The sequence below is a fragment of the Drosophila willistoni genome, assembly GCF_018902025.1.
Source record: "Drosophila willistoni isolate 14030-0811.24 chromosome 2L unlocalized genomic scaffold, UCI_dwil_1.1 Seg168, whole genome shotgun sequence".
NCBI classification, from domain to species: Eukaryota; Metazoa; Arthropoda; class Insecta; order Diptera; family Drosophilidae; genus Drosophila; species Drosophila willistoni.
The window spans coordinates 4,516,886-4,541,876 of NW_025814047.1; the positions used below are offsets into that span (position 1 = coordinate 4,516,886).

The 24,991-nt window shown below is 34.3% G+C and overlaps 4 protein-coding genes across 6 annotated transcripts; 3 read left to right on the forward strand and 1 right to left on the reverse strand.

Annotated features, from left to right (window-relative positions):
• Positions 1-875: 875 nt before the first annotated feature.
• LOC6640851 lies at positions 876-4,292 on the forward strand. The gene is made up of 4 exons (XM_023175060.2): positions 876-1,009; positions 3,324-3,505; positions 3,574-3,749; positions 3,809-4,292. Exons 1-4 carry the CDS (start codon positions 1,003-1,005, stop codon positions 4,227-4,229), a joined length of 786 nt encoding a protein of 261 aa, XP_023030828.1. The 5' UTR covers positions 876-1,002; the 3' UTR covers positions 4,230-4,292.
• Positions 4,293-9,164: 4,872 nt separating this feature from the next.
• Positions 9,165-10,187, forward strand: LOC111518427. 3 transcript variants are annotated; one of them, XM_023175075.2, is made up of 2 exons: positions 9,165-9,320; positions 9,379-10,187. In XM_023175075.2, the coding sequence occupies exons 1-2, from the start codon at positions 9,276-9,278 to the stop codon at positions 10,162-10,164; spliced, it is 831 nt and encodes a 276-aa protein (XP_023030843.2). In that variant the 5' UTR covers positions 9,165-9,275; the 3' UTR covers positions 10,165-10,187. The 3 variants fall into 3 exon arrangements, with proteins under 3 accessions (XP_023030843.2, XP_046865577.1, XP_046865578.1); XM_047009621.1 differs by having other exon boundaries at positions 9,166-9,315; positions 9,368-10,187; XM_047009622.1 differs by having other exon boundaries at positions 9,166-9,315.
• Positions 10,188-11,682: 1,495 nt separating this feature from the next.
• LOC6640872 (poly(A) polymerase beta) lies at positions 11,683-18,186 on the reverse strand. Its single transcript, XM_047009789.1, is given in 9 exon segments — positions 11,683-12,451; positions 12,510-12,633; positions 14,767-15,532; positions 15,598-15,885; positions 15,953-16,561; positions 16,632-16,828; positions 16,914-17,722; positions 17,800-17,930; positions 18,003-18,186. Coding segments are annotated over 6 exon segments (2,622 nt in total). The 5' UTR covers positions 17,671-17,722; positions 17,800-17,930; positions 18,003-18,186; the 3' UTR covers positions 11,683-12,451; positions 12,510-12,628.
• Positions 18,187-19,589: 1,403 nt separating this feature from the next.
• LOC6640873 (ubiquitin-associated domain-containing protein 1) lies at positions 19,590-23,648 on the forward strand. Its single transcript, XM_002063800.4, has 6 exons — positions 19,590-20,279; positions 20,416-20,427; positions 20,492-20,990; positions 21,048-21,386; positions 21,452-21,755; positions 22,740-23,648. Exons 1-6 carry the CDS (start codon positions 19,852-19,854, stop codon positions 22,886-22,888), a joined length of 1,731 nt encoding a protein of 576 aa, XP_002063836.3. The 5' UTR covers positions 19,590-19,851; the 3' UTR covers positions 22,889-23,648.
• The last annotated feature ends 1,343 nt before the right edge of the window (positions 23,649-24,991 follow it).

The following is a 24,991-nucleotide window of genomic DNA, read 5'->3' on the forward strand; positions in this document are numbered from 1 at the left end:
AACTATAGATGAGTGTTTACTTCATAATAGGAGCGGCTTTTGCTTGGCTTTTACTACTGAAAGTCATACAGACTTCTCTGGGCACAATAAAGTCTCTCATAGTAAGTGGTTTCTATATGAGATCTTTAGTATTGAAACTAAAATTTTATTTCTTGAATTATACATTTTAATACACTTGTTTTTAAATAATTTTAATTGATTTTTGCTAACTACCTTCAACTAACTACTTATTTGCATCGCGACGAAAGTCAACAAACTAAATTGTATAGAATTTTTTTCCTGAGACGTTTCTAACTTATTTCGTCCCACTGTTCGAAAGGAAACTGTAGGAATGGTGAATGTCTGGCTGGGTTTCTTCTGCGGTTGTGAATTTGTGCGTGCTTCCACTGTTGCTTGTTGGTTCACCTGGACTCATACGCATTAGGATTCCGGTGCATGCCTTCCCGCAACAAGCAAATCTGGCAGGTGGGGGCGAGGTGGGGTGGCGACTCAAATTGGTAAGGCCGAAATGGACCCAAAGCCTTCGTCGCTGCAACTGACGAGGAGGACAACGTTGGGGGTTAACAGGCATTAATGTCATGCAGGCATTCTGACATTTTGTAGATGCACAATTTGCGGTAACTGTTAGTTCAGGAATTCGGCAACTCATAGCCCGCAAAACTGTTGTAAAACCCATCATCATCATCAGACTAAAGGCAGAAGGCCCATTGAAAGTTTGCGTGCATACAGATGAAATTTCTTTCATATTCTTTAATATAAAGACTCGTACGTTAATCGTTTAAAAATGCTTTTAAAAAGGTTTTGCAAAGTATTTAACAACTTTTTTAGGACTTTTTGAAAATAACATGTAGTCTTACCTTAACTTGTCAGTTCTACAAGTTTGTTTTTTGTATTCAGTTGTATTTTTACCTTAGTCACAAGCAACATTTCAGTGTCTTAAATTACCAAGTGCGTTTAACTTTAGTAAATTTTATAGTCCGAAAATTGTATAAGTGATCTTTAATGGAGGGTGAGCAATATTAAGAATGGCGTCTACATGATTTTATTTAACTTTAAAGCCCATTAAGAACCATTTGAAATTTGTATTTAAATTATAACTATTAAAGACGATTAATGCATCTACATATATATACAAACATATATCCATTTACGAGCTTTAAAGGATTCCTTATTCCTTGTTCATTCGGTTACTTGTTCACTGGCTCAATTGTTTACGGATTACATTTTTCACTCGCTTCTTAACTAATATATGTATCCTTAATTGTCTTACTACCTCCAGTTGAGCGGCATCTCCCAAGAAGCAAATGGTAGCATAATGTTTTTCAAAATATTGACATAAACATTTTTATCCATTATGCCTTCTATTTGATGAATAGGGCCTACACCATTGTAGGAAAAACAAGCCCAAATCATAATTGTAAGGCCTCCATGCTTAACCGTTTTTCTTGTATACCTCATTCTTCAAATTTTGTGAGCACGTGTTTAAGTAAATGGTCACACTTTGTCAAAAAAGTGCTCTAAGTGTCATACTAGTATGCATTCCTATTTTTCTGAACACAGCTGTACATATGGACTCGTTCGTCTTTTTGAGCCGTTTACTTTTCTTCTCAATAAAGGCATCAAAAGGAGCGAGGTAAGCTTAAGTCAATTAGGGGAAACAAGAGTTTCACTAACAATTAGTAACAAAGCTTAATCCAGATTCAAAAAAATAATGTGTATAAAATATAGTTGGTGCTTTAAATATGTTGTTTAATAGGTTGCACTTACAGTGGTGGTCACCAATTTATCTTATTTTGCATTTTCAAAACTCGATTGAGATTTTCTTGAATCCCAAGTTTCTTAACAATTCGTTGGTGGTTGATTAAGATAATGTTTCCAAAATTTTGACATCCAAAGTTTCGCAATTTCACGTGCATTCAAACACAGCTTGTCCATTTAGGCTGGTCAGTTTTTCACCCTATGAATCATTTAAAGACATTGTAAACTAAACTAAGGTAAATACCAGAGATACTTAGTCTATCAACAATTTTCTTTTTAGGCCAATCCAATTTTTGACTTTTATAAATAAATAAAATAAAAAAAAAAATAAAATTTATAAATTTATAACTTTATAAATTGTATAGACTTCGTCACTTCACATAGAGTATTAAGTCGCTCAACAATTAAAAACTTTCTTTAGTTATTTAATTTCCCTAAATTTCTTGGACATATTCGTTTTTTCGATCACTTGATCACAAAGTCAGTTCTTGAAGCACTTGCCCAAAAAGCTGAAACTATAGAAGCTGATTACAATACACATGGACGAAGGACTTCCGCAAAAGATAGAAATCAGTAAAAGGACAAAAACCTTTTTTAGACCAGAATTTCCTTTGAAATTTTTTGGGATAAATTAAAAAAAAAAAAAGTTAAAAAAAACCTCTGGGCTTCCATTTTTTTAAATCCAACCATGATAAAAACGCGAACGATCAAGAATGAGCCATCTAAGCAAGTGGGATGAAAAGTGATCTATTTAAAGTAAATTATATTTTAAAAAAAAGTATTAGGCTTTCAACAATCAAATAAGTTAACAGTGTTTCATGTTGTTGACTTTAATCTGCAAGGGCTTAAATCACAAGACCCTTATACTAATATACCCATAATTTCTTATATGGCACCAACTTTATGTAACTTAAGCTTCCGTTCACTTAATTGAGTGCAACCCTCCTGTCCAACTGAGCTATCAGAAATCACTAACAAATCACTTTTCGTGTGTTGTGTGTGTGCCTGAATAAAATAACGAAAAAAAAGGAAAGTAAAAATTACCCTAACTGGGTCAAAGTTCTGGTAGTAAAATTCAGTTATGCGTCCTAAACTGTGTGTGTGTGTGTGTGTGTGTGTGTGTGTGAGCGGGAAATAAAAAAGAAAACTCTGTCTAGACATGTGCCAACAGAAATAAAACATCGTAAATTGTATACCGCGGCAAACCGTCGACGGTTTATCTTATTGATTTTGTCTGATTATTGATAGGAATTTAGCACTAAAAGAGTCGCCAGGGGAAGGAGGGGTAAGAGTAAGGCATATGCGTGTTTAGATGCGTGGTTACCATTGTTCTGGTCTGCCTGTCACGAATCGACAGCCTGCCAAATGCCAGGACCTTTTACTTTAGTCTCACTCTGACTCTGACTTTCAATGCGTGCGCGCAAGCTGAACGCACAGGAACGTGAACATTTGCGTCGTTGTCGCTCCGAGACACGTCTGATCGTAGCTCGATGCAAAGAACGAGGTTTCAAACCGCCAAACAAAAATAATCCACATTTCTCTCTATATATATTTTTCAATTCTAGGTTTCGAGTATGTGGTCAATCCGCCAGAACAACCAAAAGTTGCCTTTGGCACTACAATGGACCGTGAGGTTATGCCAACGAGTGGCCCATTTATGGATAGCTATATGAGACGTAATCAACCCGAAGAGCGTCTTGGACCAGGTCCTTTTGATTATGATTATGCCACACCTATGGGATTTAAGGTAAAGCTGGAAAAACCCACTCAATTAGCATTAATAATTTATACAATTCCATTTGTACTGTATTTTAGTATCCCTCCAAAACTGGCTTTTCTGCTTTAGTGAGTAAAGTGGCACGTTTACCAAGTACCACAGAATTGGGAGTACCACCACTTGGCCTATATGAGGCCAAAGTTTGTGAACCAAAAAATATTTATACTTTTGCCAAGACTCCCAAACAGAAAGAACCCAAATGGATGACGCCAGGGTAAGAATTGATATGATTTTGAGAAATTAAGGCGATTCTTAATGAGTTTGCTCTTTTAGAGCTTCAACCTATTCGTATCATCTAAAATACCCCAAATGGGACGTGGAAATGAGTTTTGGCACCATTCGCATTATTTGGCCAGCAGTTGCTGTCTTTTGTAGTGCCAATAACACAGCCAAATGCAATGTTTGCCATCAATTGCCAATTGGTGATTATTTTCATAATTTCACCACCGACAAGGATATGTGCAGAAAGTGCATGAACTCGCTAATGAATGTCATACGTCGCTGTGATCTTCAGGTGGTGGAAAGGTATCGCAAACATCGCGATATGAAGCAATTTGTTCCGGCACGTTATTGTGGATTCTTTCATGAGCATAGTGGTACAGCGGCCGCCATGGAGAAAACCTCACGCAAACAATTACGCGACAAAATACGTGTCGAGAATTACTTGTATCGTTTTGTCAGTAAGGTGGAGTAACCATCTTCTTCTATAGCTAAAACTTCTGTTTAAATACAAGGATGTTGAAACCATTGATGCATACATGGGCCTTTTAGGTAGTTTTTTTTTTTTTGGTGCTTTTCATTTTGCAAAATTGTAATCGCATTTCCGGCATTTAGCATCCCTTTCCTTTTTGCGTGAGCACTTCCGTTCGACGACAACGTCGACGACTACGACGACAACGACACAAGAACACAATGGCCACATGCCATTGGCAGCCATTGTGGTGGCATTTGGGGAGCCAGTCAACATTCCGCCACCATCCATGATGATGGCGCACAGTCAACGCATGTCATTTTACAGCTTACTTGCTGGGCCATTTTGGACCATGGACCGACCAACAGACGGCGTTTCCCCTTCCCCTCATAGACACACACATAGTATGTATAGGCCTGCCGCACACATGTTGCACACAGACAAACATTTTTCATGCCCGTCTGCATCTGCATTTGAGGTAAACCGATTAGCTAGGACAGCAACAGCAGCAGCAGCTGCAGGATGTCCACAATGAAAGCCAATTTTAATATTTTTTCAGCAAAAGTTGAAAAAGAATTTACTATAAGTAAGTCACAAGACAATATATTTTAGTGTGATCGATAATTTTTATTCAGAAGTTTTAATTACATTTTATGAAAGAAGATCTTACATTAGTTTATACAGACTAAATTTGAGAATTGATCACAAAAACTCTTAATTATTTGTTGCATACTTTCGAAAATTTTAAAAATTTTTGCAAGTTCCGTGTTTTCAGAAATCTATCTCAATAGTGAATTAGCATTAGCAGTGAGTTTTCTTACTAAATGCAACTTCATTTGAGAATTAATCTTTTTATTTTTAAGAATTGGTTTTATCTTCCTTAGCATACTTTAAGGCACTATAAAATCGAATTAATAAACCAATTAATTACTATTTGTAGAGTGAAATTGTTTTTATCATTAAAACTATTGATTGGTCAATTACTTTGTCAAAAGGTATGTGAAAATTATGAGATCAGATGAAATGAATAAATTTATAGAATTACTACTACCTTAATTGCAACTACTATTGAGAACTATTCTTGCAAATGAAAATTATAAGATCAGAAAATTAATTTATTACTCAATGAACCTAAACTTATTTGAAAATTATGAACCTAGGGGTGATTATGGCCCCATATGCCCCCTTGTAATTTGGTACTTTACTACATCAAAGTAAACTTAAGTTTAATTACAAGTAGAGACTTAGATTAGTCATTATTAAAGCTGCAATTTATAGCTAGAATGCCACTAGAAATCACAAAATTTATATGAATTGTGCTCTAAACGTGGTTTGTTAGCATAAAATTTATTATCATACTTAAGTACTAATTAGATTTAATCGTAAGTATGACTATTTCATATTTTTTGAAAGAACCTCAATTGAGGATTTTTGACTGGACAATTTTATAACACGGAAATATTCCCTTAGAGGGGAATTATCACTTAAATCGTGGTCCAAGCTCAAAATAATTTAGTATTGAAATTGATCATATAGTTTTATATAGTTTTTGATTCCATAAATTGTGATGATAAATTGCTTTTTTATTTTGTTTATAATTAAAAATTTTTTATAGGAATGTACTTCATGAAAATTATTTAAAAATAGTAGAACGTTGAAACCGGGATTAGAATAAGGAAACTACAAAATACTTGATGGTATATCAATCCATATTGTTTTTTGTCTAAAATTTTATATGAAATTTTATATTGTTGATTGATTGTTAAACAAAAAAGAACAGCCACTGTGATATATTGTTAAACAAAATGGTATACTACATCAACAGCAACCGTTCCCTTCTTTTTAAACAAAAAATGAAAGAAAACGGTAAAACAGAGAAATCTAAAAATAAAGTTGTTGAAAATGATCGTAAAACCAAAAAGAACAGCCACTGTGATATAGAAAATCATTTTTAAATTATATATAACAATAATATATATATATCAGCAGCGACAGTTCCCTGCGGTTAAACAAAAACTTTAAAAAACACTTCACTAAATAATATTTTTGTTAATATTTTGAATGTGTTGTTGTTGTTGTTGTGGGGCACTTTAGGCACAAAAAGAACAGCCACTGTGATATGAAATTGAAAAGGGCATAAAACACAGCAACTATTCTCTCTACTTTAAAGGCTGGTTGAAAACCACTTGAAAACTTTGCTGGATATTGTTGATATATTGGACAGAACATGCATGCGCTATAAAGGAAAATCACTGTGATATATAACGGTGAATCTAACGCATATCACAACGATCGTTCCTTTTAGCGAATGGCCCAGAAAAAAACGACGATGAAACTTGAACTTTGCTATTGATGTCCTTAAACTGGCGATAATGCCACAACGAACTTCAATGGTTGTCTAGCTTTATGATCAGAGAAATCACCTAAGGCTGGACGACCAAAGAAACTAATTGCAACCCGCCATTTGGTTAAAGTTAATTCTTCTCACTAGCTTGTTGGTTGTTGCTTGTTGAACATTTTAAAATTATAGCACGAGTGTTCGGTCTAGTCACTTTCTTATTAGATTGGCAAAAACAAACAAGATTTTTGGAAAAAGAGACTATACCGACAATCGCCATTCAATTTTAAAAGTAATTTCAATTGCATAGTCACTCACTAAGTTTGGTTGGCTAACTTTTTGGGTTGATATGGTTACCAAAATTATGAGACACACTTTGCCCAGTGATGAGAGAATTATCACATGAAGACATAACTGCACAAAATGCATCCCAAAATCATGGTCTAAATTCGATTACTCTCCTTTTTTTTTAACACTCCAATTGTATTTTGATTGTAGTTTAAAGATTATAAGACAAACTTCACCCAGTGATGCTAAGGAATTTTCTTGATTTTTTGATTGCAAAACTGAACAAAGTTTATCATATAATATTATATGAAATGATTGAGTTTTTCTTAGATGAACTATTCACTGTTACACTGACTCTGGCTGACTGATGATCTATGCTATCGAAACAGGATCTTATATACCAAAATCGAAAAGGTCTTCTGTCTACCTGTGTGTGTGTGTGTGTGTGTGGGTGTGGATTAGCGATTTTTACCTGATTTCGCTTTTCCGCGAACTTTGCCTTTCAACCCATCGTCCTTGTCACCCATGGGATCGTTGTGTGAACAAAATTTTGCAACTTAATCCGTGGCCATAAACGGATTAATGCTACTCATTTTCAGGGGAAAAACGCGCAGCTGGGTCGCGCATAAATTCGCAGAAGCAGAAGTACAATTAGGCCAGGCTCAAAGGATCGCCGCTTGGTTAATTGGCTTGTTACCACGAACTCTACATCCAGTTTTTCATCTTTAACAAACTACTTGAGGACGATTGGTTGGTTGGCTTTGCGGTAACTGTACTCACCCCATAAAGGATGCTTCTGTTTTGTTTTTCGGAAAAGCATCTGAACTGTTTTCATCTGAGTACAGTCTTCATAACATTTATAAGTTACAAATGTGTGAACTGTCTTTGGATCGATAGTATTGAATGTAGTAGACTTGACAACTTACATTTGTTTATGTATTATTTGATTCGTAAGAAATTTCACCTTGACTTTTATCCCCGAAACGTTTGAATCATTTATGTATATGTATTAGAAACAATCCATTCAGTACAATTTCAGCTTAGAAGCCATCTATGTTACTAGATTCGACTTTCTTTAGGTTAGAAACTTATTTTGCCGTTCTAAAATGAATAATTATAGTTCAGATACTTTACGAGGGATTGTAATTTTAAGTAAATTTGATTTGTGTCAATATTAAATGGCAAAAAAACTAGAGATGTACATAAATGAGGTCTTTGAAATTTTATTTGTCATATAATAAATAAAAAAGTATTTACATATGAGCGATTATAAGGAAAGTGTTAATAGCTTTTACAACGTTCAACTTAAAGGATCAATTCTATAGGATATAACTTTCATTTTCAAAAGTATGATTTTCGTGCTGTTTCTAATCACATAACAAAGATTTTCGACTTCAAATTCAGTCTTTTTGAGGGTGTCATTTTGTCCTTTTGAGTAAAAAACATAATAAAAGCGAAAAAGTAATAAATTATATGTAATAACAATATGTCGAGGCCTCCCAGACTATCCTCCCGGTTCCGTCCATGTCTCTTTTATATTGATCTGATACTTACATGTTGCCGAAAGCCCAAGTTACAATTCAGCCATACCTAATTTAAAAAAAAAAACTTATTGTGAGCACATTTTAACTTTAAGTGCTTATCAAGAATTGAAAATGTTGAAAAGGGAAAGAAAACTTAAAGCTATGATTAGGAGTTTAGCGTCCGAATTCCATTATAGGATACACCTTCACAGAGACCCGACACTCACCCTATAAAGCATATTTGGGGTTTCTTCAAAAAAAACATTAAACAATATTAGAGTGCTTAAATGTTTCCCCTTTTAATTTTAAAAATTTGGAAACTACAAAAATGTAGTACACATTTTTATACCCTAGCAAAGGGTGGTATAAACCTTTCTTTCTTCTACAGAATCAGACTTAGAGTCGGTTAGATCTCATATCGAATAGTAGTTCGATCTGAAACTAAACACATACTACCAAAGGAACGATCGTTCGAATCCTAGTGAATAACTTGTTTGCTTTTTTAGGTTTTTAAATCCAAACTCGTTTCACAAAAACGTATGTATGAATATATAAGACTACTATATTTAATACCAATTGAATGGATAAAGTTTTCTATATATTCCAGCGGGATCTTTTGCCACATCTTTAATTAAACTTTACAGAATATTATAAACAATTTGTTGAAGTTACTGTTACTTGGATAGGGGCTCAATTAAAAAATTTTGCCTAGATTATAGTCCTTTCAATATGCATTCCTACAATTAATCAATATTTGCCAACAATCACTTTGCAATCTTACTTTTATTGTTAAGTTAAAACAACAAAAGTGAATTTTAAGTCAAACACAAATATACGGACATAAAAAAACTATCACAAAAACAAACAAAATATTTTAATGAATGATATTCAAGAGCTGTGATGGATTTGAACAACATTTTCATGTACTTTGTGCTTCTTGGTAACGTATGTGTGAATTGTTCTAAGAACCTTCTGAATCATCTATATCATAGGCATACTTTAGATACTCGGAGCGTCACAATTGTTTGCCCAACCGATCGCAAGAAATGACACTAAAATACAGAGTCCTCCCCCTACTGAGGCTACAATGGCTCACAACGGCAGTCACTTTAATCGAAGCACTGCTGAGAAGGTTGCCAAGCAAGCCAAAAGCAAAATATTTCCTGCAGGCTTCACAGTCAAAGCTGAAGCTAATCCTTCGAGAGGAGTGACTGCATCAAAAGACGCTATAAGGGAGGCAACTACAGACCAGAAACAAACTAAAACTTCTGATTTGAAGCGCCATGGAAGACGGATTAGAAAACACCCGACTAAAGGTACCGAGTGGAGCGTATCAGTGCCAATCTATTCACGTGATCGATATGGTCAGTGGATTGATAATCCATGGGCTGTGACCTTTGGCGATGTCTTTCTGGATACGCATTTCGCTCCACGTGCTAGGCACACTTTGGGTCGGGTTCTGATCAATTCGAATCCCGTCAAAAACTATTACCCGTTCAGTGGAAATGCCAGTACGGTGTGTATCAACCAATCAACCGTTTATGGCGACATCAAAGTGGAAAAATGGCTGGAGACGCATATATTTACCACAAAATTACAACGACGTCCCTTCTACATGGAACTGCGAAAAGATATTTTCAAGGATGCCAATTCGGAGGAGTGTCATAAGCCCGAATATTCAGATTGGAGGGAGTACCAAGAGTGTGCTCTGCGACGTAATCAACGAATGGAAATGAACATTCCAAATTATCCATTGCATCAAATCATTAAAGATAAACGAATAAACTAATTAATTAATTGACAAATACTAAATTCCTAGTCGAGAAGGAAGGTTTCTTTGGACAAGTTAAAGAGCACCTTCTGTGGTTTCCTTTATGTCAATCCTATTTTTCAACATTTTTCCTAGTGAAAAATAACAAAAGGATGCAATTTTATTTTATTTAATATACAAATCAAACTGGATTCCTTTATTTTTATTTTTTTGGTAATTAAAATACAATTGGATTCATCTGAAGAAATTTTTGACAAAACCATAAATTTTACATTTGAATATGCATTGGAAACGACATAAAGTCAATTTTTTTTGACAATATTTTTAATTATTGTTTCTCAATGTTTCAATCAATATTTTTGTACATTTAGATAATCCTTAATTTTATCTGAGACTTTCATCAATTTTAAAGACTGATCTTTAGTTTTTTATGCTTTAAAAAGCTTCTTACCAATTCTATTGAATCACTCTGTCTTCTCTTTAGTTGTCAAATATAAAGTCATTAGCTAAAGATCCTTATCAAATGGCTTATTCTCTTAATCAATCTAATGACTTAAGTACAAAATTCCAAAATATTTAAATTATTTAATAAGCAATATCAATGCGAGTAATCATTTAAATATTCAGTATTCATATGGTATATGTAGTTACACCTCAGGGAGTTACGTTTTTAGGAAACACCGTGTTAAGCGATTTCGTCATAAACAACATCACACGAAATAAAGGATTACGTTCCAAAACTTCCACAGAGGCTAAGAAATACTTTTTATTGGCCTAATATCATTTTTTTCATAGCAGATGATTTCAAGCTATAAGCTATTTTCAATCGATCGTTTTATTATCATCCAATCCTTGAAAAATCCAGAATAGATCTTCCAATAAATCTTTCACGTCATCCTTTTATCAAATCATTCACCAGTAATCAAATGAGCATATGGTATATTAGGAAGTTTTAGTTGTTTAGAAAGCAAAATATAAACAATTTTACAAAAGACAAAACCATTTAAATATTGATGACAACCAAAATCGTTGCATAAGATTCTATACTATTTGGATTCTGGAATGAATTTTTAGGAACTATTTATTCCTTGTTCGTTGGGGTTATTCGACAAAATACAAAACGATTTTCCATTTTGTCTACAAGAAGAATTTTAAATCCTCAAAAGACTCGCGAATTTATCATTGAAGGCTGATGTTGTTACTCCCCGCTGATCTCTAAATCGTAACTCTTATTAGTTAACCATTCATTTACGCTGTATAATCAGAAGTATCCATCGATTGAAAAGTCAATTAGTCTTATGAGATATTCAGAATTCAGAGTCATCCTTTAAGGACACTTGTTTCCCAAATTCGATAAAAAACTTTAAATAAGATTTAAAGACATTGCAAAGCTCGACTTGACTTTTCCTGATTGGGAAGACTCTCTCTTTAAGTTTGAATTTTGTTTTCTGTTTCCAACCCATTTGAAATAAAAAGAACACAAAATTTTTGTTTAGCTTTCTGGCCACGACATTTTTTTTTTAGTTTTTTTTTTTTATTTTTTCTTGTTTATTTGGTAAAATTATATCAATATCTTCATTTCAATTGTATATTCTTTTTTTTTTGAATGGTTTTTTTTTTGTTTTGTTTGTTTGCTGTTATTACCTTTTTTCAGATATCATTTCTTAGAAAAACGAACATAATTGTTTCAAATTTTCAGCGTTGTATAACTAGAAGAAGAAGAAAACAAATAAGTGTATAGAAAAAAAAAACACACACATTAAGATGGAAATTATAAAGCAATTCTAAATCAAAAATAATAGTTGTTTCCTCTCTTTATCTCTGTGGTAAGTAAAGTTGTTTGTTGTTGCCCCTGCAATTCAGGGTTGCAAATGGCAACACAAAGAAAAGAAATTAGAAAGGGGGGCAGGCAAATTGTGGCTCTTCAAGTCTGTCACAATCCTTCACTCCACTCACTCACTCAATCTTTCTTCACTCACTCAATATCTATAACTCTTTCTTCTCTATGCACTCCTCGCATACCAGCTGTGGGGAAGTAAAAAAGATTTACAACAGTATTATTAAGACATTATTTTAAGCGAAATGCTTTTTTGTTGTGGCGCTCCAAAAATTGTTGATTAAGTCTTCATCTTCATCTTGTTTCATTCAAGTTAAAGTTGTTGTTGTTGTTGCTATCTCATTCATATGTGAGTTTGCCATGTTCTCATTGTTGCATGTTGCATGTTATATGGTTTTTTTTGTTTTGTTTTTTGTTTTTTTGTAAAGAAAAATGTTAAACATAATGTTGTGGGCTAATAATGGAAACCTATGGAATAAAAAAGAATTAGTTTTATATTTAAATCACTCAAATCATTCATTCTTACCGCTTTGAATCAAATATTTGGGCTTCCATCTTGTTTTTGAGGCATTAAAAGCCAAGAAAATTAATAGGGAGAAGAATAACTACGATAACTAATCCTTAATTCGTATAAGTTATAGCTTTTTACACTGCAAAAAATGGAGAAAATATACAAAATTAAAAAGATTAATTGAATTGTCACAAGAGTGGACTTATGAATTTTTGTTTTAGAAATTCTTCGATATTTTTTAATTTTATAAATATATAAGTAAAATTAAAGTCTTTAATTAGAGTTACAATTTGTAGTTGAAAGAATATCAGAAAAAAGATTTGGAAATATTCGAAACGAAATAACAAATCAAAGTTAAGAGAATCTAAGAAGTTAGAATAATAAAGTAATTAGTTTTAAAAAGAAACATATTTATTATGGTTTCTAAGTTGACTTAGTAACTGAACAGATTGATGGATTTCATTACCTTTTTTTGAAATGTTCACTAGTTTACATTATAATACAACATTCTTAAATTATCTATATAATAGAAGCTATATTGAAACTATAGTATAACGAACTTCTTTAATATAAAAACGAACTCTAAGTCCCTTGAAATTAATAGATTTATGAAACAACGAATTTAAGTTCTTTCAGTATTGTTATAACGTGATTTTTAATATTTAAATTTTTTTTGAATTTATATGTTTATTTAAATTAATTATTTAGATAAATTTTGACTATGGACCGTAATGTTTATAAGTTTTATTTTTCAAATTGAATAAAAATTGTTGATTTTTGCTTTCTATTTCACTATAAAAATTTAAAAATAAAAGTTGTTTTAAATTTGTTCCTATCTTTTAACTTTGTTGGGCATTTAATTTCAGAAGTTATAGTTGTTTTTTTTTTTAATTTTTGTATTACCTTTTTTACCATTATATTAACAATATATAAACTATTATTACAATTAAATAAATATTAAATTCTATTTGTGTGCATCAAGTTTGAGGAACAACTAAGAACAATTTTTATTTGAAAACAGAATAGATAGATAGACTTTGAATTACTAAATCTAAGTGTTGGCTTAAATTTAGCAAAGAAATAAGGGAATTGTGCAGAATGCAAACTGTTAAAAATTTCAATTACATTTTGAAATTTGTTTTAAATTTAAGGTCAGAGCAACAGAAAGGTTGCTAAAACATACAAAAGTTCAAGTTAAAATATATAAATGAACGACATTCAACTTTAAAAGAGAGTTGCAGAATATATCTTGTGCAATAAAATTATAAAGTAGACAGCATGGACATTATTATTTACTAATTAGATTCCATACTAACATAAGTAAAATAGCAGACATAGTATGGAGTCTATATAGTAGATATTTTCTGCTTTGCAAGTTGTCTTAAATTTGAACTAATTTCTTGTTAATGAAAGTTTCATATTTATAAATAATTCTGAACTCAAGTTCCTTAGTATATAGTCAAGAGAAACTATTTATAGAAATTGAAGATTTGTTCTAAGAAAAACTATATTTTTTCTAAAAATAAAAAAAAATGTTTATTTTCTATATTTTTTTTCTTAAAATCATTATTTATTTTATATTAAAAACCTTAATTGACCCTTTGTCATTGTTCTAATCATCAGTTAAATAAGTTAAGCTTAAAATTGCTTACTTTAGTTAACAAAATTATATTTTTTTGAATGAATGAATGCTATTTATCAAGTTACTTGTAAGCTAACATTTTTGAAATAGTAATTAAAAGAGATTTTTATAATCGGAATAATATCTTAGAGTTTTATTTCTAATTCTTAAATATGGCTTAAAGCAAATATCTGACTATAATCTCACAAATAATAGAAATTGAATTCTTAAACTTAAGCTAAATATAAATTGTAAATAATAAATATGTAAATAATTTATAAGAAATAAAAACCAAAAAAATGCATTTTATAAATTTTGTTTTCTTTTTTTTTTTTTTTTGTAGTAGTTTTTGTTCTTTTTGAAGAATTTTTATTTTATTGAAAAAGTTTTTCTTTGAGATTTTATCTAGGAAATACTATCGTTAAGTATAGATAATAACTAAGCGTAAGAGTTAATAATAAAAGGAGAGGTAAATAATAATAATAGTAACAGTCTCACAGTCACAATGGAAATCAAAAAGTACAGACACACACACACACACACACACACAGAGAGAGAGAGATACAGATATAGGATACAGAGAGAAGAAATGTATAAATGGATAGAAAGAAAGAGATTAGCAAAGAATGAATGAGTTTTTTAACAACTTACAAGAAATTGTCGTTGCCGTTGTTGGAGGGGCTGATGATGATGACGATGTTGCCGCTGCTGTTGCGGCTGTTGTTCCAGTTGCAGCTACTACTGGCAATTGTTGTTGTTGTTGTTGTTGATCACCATCATCATCATCAATGTAATAGCAAAAATTGTTACCGCCTCCTCCGCTGCTGTGACAACCATTGTCATTGTTGTTGTTATTGTTGTTACTAATTGTGGTTGTTGCCTGTGTATTAATTGTTGTTGTTGTTGCCGACACTGTGGGTGTATATTGTTGTTGCTTGTTGCGCTTGTGTCCGGTTATGCTTAAAGCAGCCGTTAAACTCGAAGTCGCATGCAATATTGAACGCTGATTGAAAATGCTATTTGATGCTGCCGCTGCAGCCGCATTATTATTCTTTCTAAACTTTTGATGATTATGATTATGATGATGATGATTTTGTGGTGCTGCTGTGGGTAATGGTGGTGCTGGTGGTGGCTGCGGCGGTGGCGGTGGATTCTGTTGTTGTATAGACTGTAAAGTTGGCGGTTGTCACGAACAGGCCACCTCCGTTGTGGTGCTGTTGCCATTATTATGAGACTTTTGCTCTGGCTCTGGACTGACATCCATTACCACATCGGCGGCACCATTTTTACCACCACCTCCCGCTGCAGTTGCTGCTGTTACTGCTTTGAAATTCGGTGCTTGCATTTGTGTTGCTGTCGGCGTTGTGGGTGACACAGCACCCAAATCGCTGGATGTGTTTGATGTCTCCTCGTTTAGCTAAACAATAGACATTAAACACTCACACATAGTTAAGCTAAAGCAATTTTATAACGTTTATTTACCGATTCACTCAAACGATGAACCTTGGCTCCACTCTCTCGTCCCCGATTGCTGCCGGCTGACGATTGCTGTTGTTGTTGCTGTTGTCCTGGCAGTGGATCCTGAGATTGTGACAACTCTGTGGAGAGTCGTTTCCGATTGGCTAGCAGTGTGTTATTGAAATTATTATGATTCTCCATGGATTTGCGTTCACGCTTAAGAAAATCAGCATCTAAATAGAGGGAAAGCTGCTTACGCTTCACATGACGTGCATCAATAGTCATGCCCTCTTTCAGCATCTTTATGTTGACCTGCAAAAAGATAGAAAAAACATTAATAACAATCAAGAAAAGGGTTTGGTTTAGCTTTATTACTTACCCCATGCATAATGACATGCTCGGTAAAGTTTTGTATGCTCTCGGTGAGGTCAATATTAAGGTTATCGGAACGCTCAAATTCTAAACCAATGAACCACATGGAACAGAAGGGTGATGAGGTTACTGTGGAGGCAGCAGCGTTGGCTTGATTATTGGTTTGCTGCTGCTGCGTTTGTTTTGGATCATCCTCGTTGCCACTGTTGTTCTGCGAACTATTGGCACTCTGACCCTTTTTAAACTCAAAACACTTGGGATTCACATGCGCCAATGCAATGTGAGCATTACGCTCAAGATTGCCAATCAATAGACGCACTTTGGACTCAACCAAGCCACACCATTCCAGATGATCGTCAGCGGTCTGCGAATTCACCAAGAGCACTATAAAATGGCGATATCTGTAAAAGAAACTTGGAGCCTCAAAGAGACGCTCCCAGGGTACACGGCCGAGCATGATTTCATCAGTGATATTCATGCCGCGATTAAATTCGGTCAATATGACCTTCTTAGTCGACTCGGACACATTAAATGTGGAATTCTGTTGTGGATATGCGGGTGTTATAATGGGCATCAGATGATAACGATCCGAGGCATTAACTCTTGGATCCCAGACCTATAATGAAAAATCATAATCATAAATTAGTATTTCAGTCGTTTAGTTAGTTAAGGTTTTTTAAACTTACTGGAAATCTTAGATTAACATTGTCTGGATGCTTCAGTAGCACGGGATTTGGCCATTTCCAGCGTGAAAAGACCAAAAAGAATTTATGCACCAATGTGGCAGCTGCTGCATTTGGATACAATTGGCAAGTACGTGCCACCAACATGGCCCAGGTGACGCCACCAAAATAACCCAACGAATTTGAATATATGCCATGCTCTAAAAAAAAAACAGAGAATATTAGAATTAAAACAAGTTCATTTAGGCTCGTTGGTAGGAGGTTGCTCTACTCTACAATACTCACTCTTGGCCCACAATTTGATGGTACGCAAGGCTAGGCGAAAGTTCTCAATATTTGGCACTAAAGCCAATATCTCATCTGTGACACGGCAACCGTTTAGACTGCGCACCGAACGTGGATCCAGATTCTTTAACAAATTATCATCACGCAAATCAAAATCATCGGGAATCTCTTTGAGCGAAAGTCGTGCGAATAGCAAATCGATTTCAATGCCATCAAAATTCATTTTAATAACCGGAACAAATGCCTCCTCCACCGATCGGCATTCGGTGACCTCGGGCTGTTTCTTGAGTACCTCAAAGAAACTCTGGAAATAATCAGTCCTTTCGATATTACGCGGTGCCACACACAGGGCATCAATATCTGCGCCCTTGTGATGGACACCCAAACGATAGGAGCCGAATGTATAGATTTTGCCGCCAAGTTTCTCGGCCGCCGCTTCTGGCATATTCTTGCTAACGGATATCTCTTTAACCCATTGCTTGACCAAGGTATTCAGTTTGGCCAATATTTCCATGCGATGATTCAGTTCGTCTTGGCTCTCAAATACATTGTATGGCTCCAATGAGCCGCGTAGCTCACCCGTACGCTGTAGATCCTCTGGACGAGGTTCGGCTAGACTTATGGCCGAGGTCATGCCCAATTGTTTAGCGGCGGGCTGACCACCGGACGAGGTAGAATTGCCATTTTGTTGCTGCTGATGATGATGATGCTGGCGATGTGTTGTTGTTGCCGTTGTTGTTGGTTCGGAATTCCACATGTTTGCTTTTTTGTTTGTTTGTTTGTCTGTTTTCTGAGCTTAAGTTTAAATACTAAATGAGTGGAAGAAAGAGAGAGTGAGATGTTAATAGAAATCAGAAGACCTTCAATATTTGTTTATAATACTCACCTAAGTCTAGGCTTAAAGTTTATATTTCTATGTATTATAATTAAGTTTTCTCTTGGAATTACATATGTTGCCGCTTCTTTTTACTCGTGCTCGTATTTCTTTCTCTGTCGCCGTGCGCTTAAACAAAAATGCTGCAATTAATAAACAAAACAAAAAACATTTAAATAAAAAACAAATTTGTAATTGGGCGATAAGATATTCACCTTCTCTCTCACACACACACTCACTCAAAACACGCACTCTCCCTTGTCCTCTTTCTCACTCTCTCAGATTGTCAAACAACAGTCACCGTTATTTACAAACTGACAACAATAAAAAGCTGTGCTTGACTTGGTCACACTGGAACTGTATATGCGAATGTATGTGTGTGTGTATGATTATTTCCAAGAACAACAGGAAAAATAAAAGAAATGCGTAGAAAAAATGTTTGGACGTCTTGCTTGTTGCAAGCAAAAGTGCAGACTAATTGTTGATACGCAAAAACCGCACATATTTAAATTTGCTTGCCAAATGCAGGTAAACACACACGCACACACACACAGTCTTATGGAAAACAGTGGCACGCACCAACCACGCATACAGGCAGAGAATATATTGTATCTTTGTTTTTGCTTACCTGCGCTGAAATATTTTTGCCTTTGCCTTTTCGGGGTCCTCTTTAATGCTATCTGTCTCTTTCGCTCCCTCGTTTAGATTTTCGTCTCTTCTCTTCAATTTGTTGTTTGCCTGTCCTTAACAATTTACGGCTTATGCTTTTCAGTTCAAACAAATTCAAATTTCGTTATGTGCATATGTGTGTCGTGTGTATACATGTAGGTATGTATGTATAAGCATGTATATACACATGTGTATGGCAGCATACAGTCCCATTCATTTGTTCCGGCTCTCTGGCAAAGCAAAGCAATTTTCAACTCATTTGATCATTTCTTTCCGCATTTGATGTTAATTGTGTCATCAGTCCACCGTCAATACAAGAACCGATGCACAGCACTCTCTAATTGCGATATATATAAAAATAAAACACTTTTCGCTTAACTATCTATATATTATTACACACCGATTTCTTTTGGCCGCCCCCTATAAAAATGGTATAACGCCAACAGATTATTTTCTCGCAATCGCATCAGTTAGTATTTTTTCTGTGCGCAATGCGGTCGCATCAGTTTTGATGCCAAGATAGCGTCGCAGGAAAAAAATTCAAATGTTAGTTTAATAAATATTTTTGACCAGCCTAAAGGCTAAAAATTAATCCTACCTGGCCATCTGTCGTTTTCGGTTTACCCAAGACTTAAAGAGGTATAAAGGCTTAATTAAGGTCGTCAAAATTCAGGTAATTAGCAGATGTTTTTATTTATGACATTTTAAAACTTATACATATTTGAGCAAGATCAAGCTAATCCCTAAATGTCTACCTAATTTTGGAAAATCCAATTGCTTAAGTGCCGATAATATTTTACACCACTTATTCAAATGGAATAAGTATCTTAAACTTTAAAAATAAAAATTATACCAATTCAATAAATTAAATTATTAATAAAAAAAAATATATATTGGAAAACAAAAAAATTAAAAAGAATGCTATTGGATATTGTATTCTTACTTTAATAATTATAATTACAAAATTAAGTATTAAGTTGGAAAAAGAATTTCAAAATTCTTTGGTTAAAAAAATACTAAAAAAGGCGCTAGAAATGGCCAAAAAGTATTTTCAGTTTGGCGCACAATCAAATGCGAGACAGTGCTGCACAGCAACTTAAGCTTAGTGTTGTCTAACTGTTAACAGTGAAAATAAACAACAACAGAAACGCAAAAAAATTAATTGAAAATCGAAGAATAACTGAAAAGAAGAAATTGAGATTTGCAATTGCCAGGAAAAATTGTCAAAATATAAAAATTGCTGCGTTTCAAGGGAAAAACCAAATTGCATGACCTCACAATTGCCATGAACCGCCCACTAGTTACAGGGGGAGCGCAGATCGCAGGAAGGTCACTCCGTGGAGGTACTGAAGGGTAAGGACAAATATCAAAATGTTCTGATGGCATACAAACAAGATGATACCCTGGATGCGCGAGAAGTTCAACGAGAAGCGTGCCAAATGGCTGGCACGTAGCAAACGTGAGCGATCTGGAAGCACTAGTCACAATAATACCAACAACACCGCGAGTAGCGCAAGCGATGTAGAGAGTATTAGCAATGGATCCTCCACCCTGCAGCTGCAGGCTCCAAGCAATCACTCTCACGTGCAAACCTTACCAGCAACCACTGCGACAGCAGAGACGGAAACCCAAACCGATATGGTTGTTATCGGTGGCGGGAGTTGTGTTGTCCGCACTCCATCTCCGGCGCGAAGACGCCGCATACAGCTGGAAATGCAGTTGCGGAATGGCACATTTGCTTCTCCACAATCAAGAGTGGATGTGGCATCGAGAACGGAGGCAGGATTGGCAGGAGCAGAGACAACGGGGCAGGCGGTGAATGCGTAAGTATTAAATAAATAAAATACTATTGATCAATTTTTTCAATTTACCCTATTTATATCTGTATATATATATATATTCGAAATTCTCCGTTGGATTCATCCAATTCACACAACAAACTATGCAAAAATTGCGCAGTTTGTTCCTTAGGTAAGTCTTTCTTCTTTAGTTGGATCGAAATAAATTTGTTTAATTTTAATTTTTTCGTTTTTAGAAAAACATGCAATTCCAGTCGTCTCACCTCAGCATCAGCGGCCAGTGGCGTGGAGAGTGATCAAGTCGATAAATCAGGTGAATTCATTACTGTGCGTGTTATTTGTCCCAGTTCCCGAGTGCTCATCTTCAAGACGGATGTGAATAAACGTCTAAACGATTTAAAAAGTGAAGTCATTTTGGAGTTAAGCGATGATCCCGATTCCATACAATTATTTGCACCGGATGTCCGCCATCTGAATCCTCGTTATCGTCTCTATCGGGCCGAGTATATGGGCGGCGAGCTAAACGAGACCGAGACCTTGGCCCAGCTGAAGGTGCGTCACAATGAGACGTTCATTTTATCGGCCAGAAGGAACACCCTGCCACAGACAGTCTCACGTACTAGAGAGGTGCCCGGTCCCAATGAGCAACTGGTGGAGAGTGCCACCCGCTTCTTGGCCTGCAATACTAGTGCTTTACCCACCATCGATATAAACGAGATCTTTCAACAATCAAATGTAAGCAATGAGAAGTAGAAATTTGTTAAATAATATAATGAAACAATCCTCTTGCAGATTCAATATGATGTACGCAAAGTGCTCATTTCGTTGGCCCAAGCCTCGGCAGCTATAATTGGAGCTGGTCCGTATGCACCACGTCTTATTGCCATGCTCAAGCAACGTTTGATCAATCGCAGAAATCATCAGGCCGACACTCTGCAGTGCCTCGTGGACATGGGTTTTCAGCGTGAGCTGGCTGCCTATGCCCTGAAAACCAACGATGGCATCTACTCAACCACTTTGGAATGGTTGATACAAAATCAGAATGAAGAAGCCTGCCAAGAGCCACCCGCTGCCATGAACATGCAGCAAAGTGTCTCATCCATTTCACCATCAGCGATTGTCACAAATAATGTAACTAAACTTGATCTAAATTTATAGTTTAAACACAGCCTAAATGAATTCCCTTTCCTTTGCAGGATACAGTGGAGAATACCGCCGCTCTAATGGAAATTGTACGCATCTATAGCCATCGGGATACTCCACCAAGTGAGGAAATTGTTGAATCACTCACCGAAATGGGTTTTGAGGAAACAGCCGTTCTGACTGCCCTCAAAAAGACGGGCAACAACAAGGCATCTGCCTGCGAGTGGCTCTGCGATAATCGCACGGGCAGTGTTATTGAATTACGTGAAGGACTCGCCGCCGATTCACCCATATTAAAAGTCATTCTTGAAATGCCACAAGTTCAAATGACCCTCAACAATCCAAAGACTTTTTTGGGTAAGTCAACCATAACTATAAAACTATATCTCCTTGATTGAAATCTGTAGAATAAAATTCCTTAGGCTTATCGAATTACTAGTTACAGCTAAAGCATTAAGATTTTGACGTTCTTTTAAGAATTTATTCAATTCTAGATGAAATTTCGTTTTATTTGTGTTTAGATTAGTTTCATAATATCTTTCCTTACAAACTCAAATGAAAATGTAAACAAATTGAATCTTAGCTAATCTATGAGACATTAGCTCTCTCTGTCTGTTGTTGTCTTATAATTGTTGTATAGCAATTTGTCGATATTCCCTGTTCCCTATTAGTTTGTTCAAAACTAATACTTGCTCTTCGTATTTGCTTTTTTTCGACTCTTCTAGAGTCTACTGTGGCGCTTAATAAATTGATTTAACAAACCATCAAGATTATAGGTTCATAAGCTTTAAATCTTATATTTGCCAATGATTTTTGGTTTTTTTCAATTCGTATTCCAACTATCTATATTTGTTGGTGTTTTTAAATATACTTTACTATTTTACTGGTCATTTTTGTTATTTATTCGAAACCTTGTGTAAATGAGTAATAGATATAACTCAATAAGTTTGCCTATATTCTTCTTGCTATCCTGATTTTGACAGTAAAACAGATAGCATTGTTCTATTTTCTTGCTTTATCACTAGCATTTTACTTAAACTAATTCTATTTCATGTAATTATTTTGAAACATCGAAATACTTGAAAAATTCGACAAAATATTGTTTGGAAATTATTCTTAAACATAGCTCTATTCCATTTCTCCATTGTATGTTTTGACAAATTGTTTTATTAACTATTTAGTAAAATTTTATTGTCGAATTTAGAGACATAGAATTACGAAAACATCGGTCTATATTCTGTTGAAAGTAAAGTTTATTATTGCATTTATTTATTCTGTAATCACATCTTTCCATTATTATTTTTAAAAACGATTTTTTTTTGCTTTGCTTCACATGTTTAGCATTCCTGGGAATTCTGGAGAACGAGCATGCCATACGCGTGTGGCGTGGCGATAACGATACCACCTCGGTCATCACACATATCCTGCAAAAGTATCATGAGGAGAAGCATGTACTGGGCATCAATCAGTTCTATACGAATCGTTGGTAAAGGAGATCGATCTATCAGATTGGAACGCTTCAAAGTGGCTTTATATATAATAATTTCAGATGAAGACAACGTCGAATGATATTTATCGCTATATATATATATACATACATGCAAAACATACTTACATATACATATATATATATATACACTGACAAAAACGCATACATTCACACAAAGTGCATAAGTTACCAATTAATTGAGTGAGTGAGTCTGCAAATGTGTTTAAAAACTATTTTTGTAGCCAAAGATTATAAAACAAAATATGCACCAAAAGCCAAAAAAAAATATTGCAAAAATTATGATGAATTTGCCTAAAGCACGCAATTGCACTTGAAAAATGAAAAAAACGCTTTACCGATCAGTACGAAACATTACCAATGAAAACTCTATCTCTAGTGTTTAGATCTAGTTTGATCGTCATCGTGAAAACATTTCAATTATTGTAGTAGGGCTTCACTCTATTCTAGTCTACTCGAATTACTATTTATATATACATCTACAATATGTATCTACTTCACTATCAAACGCATCTCGCACAAAAGATAGATATTCATACATACAAGCATCTAGAGGAAATCATCTTAAAATGTTTTTTTTCGGGTGATTTTCAATGCAAAGTTGTTCTTCAAATTGCGAAAAATAAAACGGAGCAGAAACCAGCGCGCTTTTTAGAAGCATAAACTAAAACATAAAGTATTATTTTGTAAACCAAATATTGTTTTAACAATTAAGCAAATAAATTAGTTTTCTACAAAAAATATTCAAATCACATTTTTCATATTGCATATTGTACAATTAGTCAATGAAAACAATTAGAAAAGGTATTTCTAAGGTATGTAGTTCGTTTTGATCAAGAACTATTTGCTAGAATTAAGAGCCTTTAAAAAGTTTCCACTCATCGCAAATTTATCAGGCCTATCATTTGTGGCATTCCGACCTAAATGATATTATGGAAAAAATCTACAACATTTAACTACTGAAAGACCATGGAAAATAAAGGTTTATTTTTTAAAACTATAGATTTCTAACAAAACTTTCTGAGTTTTCTAATGTTGAAATCATCCATTTAATATTAGACGTTACAATTTTAACACTAGATTAAGGAGGTATTCGTGTTTGGGAACCTGTTTTTTGAAGCTTTTTAAAAAAAATTTCAGTTGAAAACGGAAATTTAACCTGCTGGCGGCATTAAAACTTGAAGCAGGATAGATTCAGCTTGGATATAATTTTGCTCCCGACTTTATTTAGAATTTCGGGATTTTTATTCACCAAATGGCTGAGGTTAAAAAATAAAAACACCATAAACTTTTCAGCAATTCGGATTTAGAATTTTAAAATTTGATTCCATTATAAGGAGACTAGTTAGTCTCAATTTCGCAAATAATGTGAAAAATAGAATGAGGTGAGGTCCATTATAAGCCCTTACTCGCTAACTACATAGATGCGAGTTAACGGCATTGGAATTGTATGTGTTGCAATGTAAACTTCAAGCCGTTGCAATTTGTCAACACTGCGGAAAAGATTTGTTGCTTCACTTTTATATAGGGATGATAGATGGTGTTGGAGTTATTTGTTCATAAATAAAGAATTGGTCAAGCTTAACATTTTTTTCCATTTAGTCTTTTTTCATTTGTAAAATTTTTTCAATCTTAGCCCAAATATATGATGTGAGAATCATATATCGTCATAACGACGAAAAAGAATTCAGGTCGATATCCAAATATTAATTAAAATTATTACTTATTGTCGTTAAACAACATTTTTTTAATGTGGTCAAAACATCTCTGCTTTATATAATGATCATCGAAAAAGCTATAACATTTTGGTTTATGGACTAAAGACAAGTATTAAAATATGTACAAAATTTGGCAACTCTATAAATAGATAAATCACATGTTTTTATCGATTTTTATATAACAGATAAAAGAAAAATGCAACTCTGACAATCGAATCTAGTTAGCTCTGACATTTACCTCTCAGAAGCGGTATAAATAGAGGCTCATGGAGAGCTAAAGCTTCATTCTATTTCTCAAAGTTGTAGGGATAGGATCAACTAATTTTCCTTTTTTCTTATTCGCCCACTTTAACACATTAACGTTTTAA

Bases quoted from the DNA above. Each gene is read 5' to 3' on its own strand.
- LOC6640851 (XM_023175060.2), top strand. The intron at 3,506-3,573 runs GTAAAGCTGGAA...ACTGTATTTTAG, and splicing joins CCACACCTATGGGATTTAAG to TATCCCTCCAAAACTGGCTT. The intron at 3,750-3,808 runs GTAAGAATTGAT...TTGCTCTTTTAG, and splicing joins CCCAAATGGATGACGCCAGG to AGCTTCAACCTATTCGTATC.
- LOC6640873 (XM_002063800.4), top strand. From the start codon at position 19,852: ATGATACCCTGGATGCGCGAGAAGTTCAACGAGAAGCGTGCCAAATGG. The intron at 20,991-21,047 runs GTAAGCAATGAG...ATCCTCTTGCAG, and splicing joins AGATCTTTCAACAATCAAAT to ATTCAATATGATGTACGCAA. The intron at 21,756-22,739 runs GTAAGTCAACCA...TCACATGTTTAG, and splicing joins CAATCCAAAGACTTTTTTGG to CATTCCTGGGAATTCTGGAG.
- LOC111518427 (XM_023175075.2), top strand. From the start codon at position 9,276: ATGGATTTGAACAACATTTTCATGTACTTTGTGCTTCTTGGTAAC. The intron at 9,321-9,378 runs GTATGTGTGAAT...GGCATACTTTAG, and splicing joins ACTTTGTGCTTCTTGGTAAC to ATACTCGGAGCGTCACAATT.